This window comes from Arachis ipaensis, chromosome B9 (genome assembly GCF_059453495.1).
Source record: "Arachis ipaensis isolate K30076 ecotype BB chromosome B9, ASM5945349v1, whole genome shotgun sequence".
NCBI classification, from domain to species: domain Eukaryota; kingdom Viridiplantae; phylum Streptophyta; class Magnoliopsida; order Fabales; family Fabaceae; genus Arachis; species Arachis ipaensis.
In genome coordinates, this window is record NC_142444.1 from 25640138 (window position 1) to 25645573 (window position 5436).

A 5436-nucleotide genomic window follows, 5' to 3' on the forward strand; every position below is an offset into this window, starting at 1 on the left:
AAGATAATTCAATAAATTTATTTATTTTTACCATTTATAATTTTATTTTAAATCAAATTAGAAACTTACAGATATACAATATTTCTACAAGTATCTAATCCTATCTTTTGATGATTCCTTCTCCATTGTATTCAATTTCCTTAATTAAAAAATTTGAAAACAATGAAAATGTCATTGACATTTTTCATTTTCGAATTCCAAGAAAAAGTTACAAAGTGAAAACGGCATTGCCATTTTGCAAAGGAAACATTTTTTAATAAATTTTTAAGTAATAGTATCTATTAATTATTTGGTCTTATCCAAAACAATCGGTAAAGAAACGTATGAGAAATTGAACCATAGTTAATGCCAGTATACTAAAATTAAAAAGGATATAATAGCAACACATAATGCAGCTTGGGTGGTCGTCTCTCCTCTTGATATTCTCTAATAATCCCCAAAGTTCTTGCAAATGGTTGGAACATCCAAGAAGAACAGAAATAAAAGAAGCATTTTCATTGAGTACGAATGTCCACTTTTTCTTCCTCGTGACATATGGGTGAGGATTGCCACGAAGGTTGTATTGAATTCAATTCAGGATCTGTTCAACATGCAAGCGACTTACAAGGTGCTTCAGGATGCAGCTAGGTCAGACAATGTATACAACCATCCAATGATATGGCATATATCGTTAGTGTCCTTTTTATTTTACTTTGACCAACCTGAAAGGAGGTTTGTTGATTATTGTGTGGAAGCAAGAAATCTGGATGCTATACTCCGGCATAGGATGACGGAGTATTTTTGGATTGTCCACCGTGACCTTGGAATGGATCTTCTGACTAGGGCTACAACGGAGGGCAGCATTGAAGCCGGTTACTTGTGTGCCATGCTGCTACTGTGTAATCACGAAGACGAAGTGTACAAGAGACGAAATGTTAAATTGTTTGAAGTTATACGTACTTCTGGGGAGGTCAAAAGGTGTAGGGAGGTCTTCACAAAAATTTTCGAGGAGTGGTCGGTGGATGAAGGACCTTCGGATCCTGAACATCCCATGGCTTGTTGGTCCACTAGTTGCCCTACCCGCGGCACCATAGGTGACGTGCAAGATGCGTCCAGTATCTCGTATGTGCACTGCTTCGATGATTACGAGGCGAGGGTCTTCTTGGAAATGTTTACATTTTAATGAACATGACTTTTTACCAATTTCTGCAATCTGCCAGTGTGTTGTTGGGAATTTATGCTTATGTTATCTGCCAATACAGTAGTTAACAATGTATCCTATTTTGTTATGAACGATTATCTTTCCTTAACATGTGGACTATGTTTTAATTGTGTTTCTACTTTTGTATGTGGAAAAATCTCATTTTGATCCAATAAATTGACATAATTAAAATACATGCTTGTTCATGGTCAATCGAAATAAATCTTTTATAATTTAGTTTTAATTAGTAACCACCCATAAACTTATTATTGAAATAATTAATATAATTTACATATACTAACTTATTAACTTAAATTTGAGATTCTACCCTATTTACTTTATACTAATTAATAGCGTTATAAATATTTAAGCCATGATTTAAAATTTCTTTGTTCAAAGTATATCAAGTTTCAGTGATAGCATAATGCAAGCAATAAATGCATATCCTAGACCTAATTATGCCTTCATGTGAGATGTGTGCCTGTGGGGTGGGATTTGACATCAACTTTTTCATTACCGAAGTGATTGAGATTGCTGGTCGAATAGACCAAAGAGTGTTGATTTAACGTTTTGAAATCTTTTTGTACTTCATATTATGGGGATTGTGCAATAATTTAGGATGTCACAGTAATAGTAGATAAAACTGGTAACTTGGTAAGATAATGGGCAGTGACGGAAAGGGATAATTTAGGCACTCGAAAAAAATTTATAAAAAGGATTTAATATAAAATCAGAAAAACACATGAATTACAATTTTTAGGGAAAAAATATGTTAGTATTAATAACTATTATCTGTATGCATACTATTAATATATTAACATTTCTATTCTGCGATACACAAAATGCTTTTCAAATGAAAATTTTATGTTCTACTCAAAATACGTGTTTTATGTATGTTTAAAAATATATAACATATTTTATACAAACGAAAATACTGTACCATAATTTATGTTTACCTGGTAGTGTTCAAGTGGAAAAAAAGTAGCAAACATCGCATGCATGGCTTACATTGTGTTCGGACGAAGAAAAATAGCAAACATTCCATGCATGACTTTGGTCAACTTTTCAAATTCTCCCGGTGGTCAACCTTTTTAGAGATTTATTATTATTTAATGAATTTGAATAGCCACTTTGGTTGATATTAAATATATAAAAATTTAGTAATTCATTTCATTTTACTATTAAACAACATACCAATTATTTAATGAAAATTAAAGAGAGAAATAATCAATTGGCATAAAGCTTGTCTGATGATATATAAAATTTCAGAATATATATTGAAAAAATACGAGTAATCTTGCTTGACAGAAATGAAAGCGGAACCTAACCCTAAAAGAGGTTGACAAACAGTATCAACTCATAGTCGGTGCGGCAATGTATGCATGGAACATCCATGGCGGTGATAGTTGTATATAGCACCCATCTTGCAATGGCTTGGACATATATTCAAAACACAAACTTGATTCTCTCCATTTAGTATAGGCACATTACATTGACAGGGTCACGAACATGTGATAACCTGTTTGAACCCCACTTTGTAGATTGTTAGTGCATCAGATGCCTCAAGCGCACAAAATGTTTCGATTCCCTTGTTTTTTGCCTCATCGTCGTCATTACGAAGCATCAGCATCATTGACAGTGCGTACTGGGCGGCCACATGGTCGTGGGCTGTGGCAGTTTGCAGCATTTCCATTCCCACATCATGGCGTTGTCAGATGAAGAGCTCTCGCACACTGGCCCAAAATAGAAGGTCCGGGTGTCCCTTCTACATGCACTGCTTAAAGAATATTCTTGCCTGCCAGTCCCGATGATCCTATGCCCACCAAATTTGCTGTGTATATGAAATCGAGGCATGTTGGTACACAATATCCTCCTCCCTTGCATTGCACGCAGCAGTACAAGACATTCTGAGACTGCACAAGTCTTGGAGGAGTTTGTTGCGGCTTTCAAGACAATTAGCACCCAAACATCATGGGGAAGGTGTATGGTGTCTGTCGAACACTCCATTATCACTTTCCAGATGATGAATGCTTGGAAAAGAGAAATGGGTATAATGAGGTGAATATACAAGGGACCAATTAGTACCGCCAAGCAGGGGTGTTTGCGGTGCGGTTTGGTTCCATTTTTAAGGGAAAAGTCATCCGATCCGATCATCTAATTAAACTGCGGTTCGGTTTGGTTCGCTTTTTTTATCGAAGCCATCCTAACCAAACCAAACCAATTAAAATCGGTTTGGTTTGGTTCGGTTTGTTCGGTTTTTTTAATCAATTCAAAAAAAATACTAACGTACTATTTCACAAAGTCATAACATTGAAATCCACCAACATAAATACACAATAGCTAACAAAGTCTTGGTCTAATGAAATTTAACAACAAAAGGAATTCAAATACAACAATTAAAGAAGTTTAAAAGTTCACAAAATTTTCCCTCGGCCTCTACTAGCAAGCTTCCTTGTGTTTCTATGAGGAGCTGGCACAGTAGGAAATGCACTTGGAGATCTGATGCTAGTTGATTCATTTGGCAGAGGAACTGGCGACAATCCAGTGTCGCCCATATTTTCACTTAAACTGACATCAAACTGCATAAACGAATCAATAACCAGCAATGAATCAATAACCACTTAGCCAGCAACAATATCAAGTAAGCAAACAATTCAACAAACAGAACAAAATCAGCAAGTCAGCATCAATAACCAGCAACAATAATTTAACCAGCAACAATACCTAACAAAATAAATCATTAACTAGCAACAATACCAAGTCAGCAAACAATTCAACAAACAGAACAAAATCAGCAAGTCAGCATCAATAACAAGCAACAATAATTTATCCAGCAACAATACCTAGCAAAATAAATCAATAACCAGCAACAATACCAAGTTAGCAAACAATTCAACAAACAGAACAAAATCAGCAAGTCAGCATCAATAGCAAGCAACAATAATTTATCCAGCAACAATACCTAGCAAAATAAATCAATAACCAGCAACAATACCAAGTCAGTAAACAATTCAACAAACAGAACAAAATCAGCAAGTCAGCATCAATAACAAGCAACAATAACTTATCCAACAACAATACCTAGCAAAATAAATCAATAACCAGCAACAATACCAAGTCAGCAAACAATTCAACAAACAGAACAAAATCATCTAGTCAGCATCAATAACCAGCAATAATAATTTAACCAGCAACAATACCTAACAAAATAACTCAATAAACAGCAACAATACCAAGTCAGCATCAATGATTAAAATAATTCAACAAACAGAACATTGCCTAACAAACAGCAAACAATGAATCAACAAACAGCAAGTCAGTAACAAAATCGGGTTAAAAATACCAATTATGAATAATTTAACCAAATTAACAATGAATCAGCAAGTCAGCAATAAAGTAAACAATACCAATGCTGAGTATAATTTAACCAGATTAACAATGAATCAACAAGTCAGCAAGTCAGCAATAAAGTAAACAATACCTGACTCAGTGGCTCGGGCTCCATGCCTAACTTGAATCGGTGGCTGGGTGGGAGACTGAGAGGAACATGGGTGCTATGTTGAATCGGTGACTAGTGGGTGGCTGGGTGCTGTGTTTAATCAGTGGGTGGGAGACTTGAATCGGTGACTGGTGGTGCTGGGTGTCAGGGATGAGGGTCGCACTCTGCTACTACTGGCGCTGGGTGCAAGGGATGAGGGTCGCGCTCTGCTAGGCTGCTACTGCTGTGTGCGAGGGTCGTCCAGGCTGTGGCTGGGGCTTCGTGGTGCTTTGTCCGCGAAGAACGTGGTGGCAGACTGGGAGGAACGTGGGTTTGCCGCCGAGAGAGGAGAGCGCTACTATAGAGAGGAGAGCGCGACTCTGAGAGGAGAGTGCGACTCTGAGAGGAGAGCGGCAGAGCGCGATTGTGAGAGGCTGAGACTGAGGGTTTTTGATTGGGGGTGGGAGGCGTGGGGTTAGGGCTCAGGACTCGCGCTCAAGGCAAGGGAATTGGGATTTGGCTGTTTGGTGGTAGGGGAGTGGGGTTGGTTTTTTAGGGCATTTTTATACCACCGGTTTGGTTTGGTTCGGTTAGGGTTTTCCTGGTCAGAATCGAAAACCAAACCGAACCGCAAAAAAACTGCAAAATACATTTTTTCGGTTTTTTCAGTTATCGGTTTATTCAGTTTTCGGTTTTTTCGGTTCGGTTGACCGGTTTAGCTCAGTCCGGATCGGTTTTGAACACCCCTACCGCCAGGTGTTGTTGTTTATGGTATTTT

General features: G+C 37.4%; 1 protein-coding gene across 1 annotated transcript; it reads left to right on the forward strand.

Moving 5' to 3' along the window:
* The first annotated feature begins 451 nt into the window (after positions 1-451).
* Positions 452-1162, forward strand: LOC110266800 (putative F-box protein At1g67623). Its single transcript, XM_021111818.1, has one exon. It carries the CDS (start codon positions 452-454, stop codon positions 1160-1162), a length of 711 nt encoding a protein of 236 aa, XP_020967477.1.
* Positions 1163-5436: the final 4274 nt, after the last annotated feature.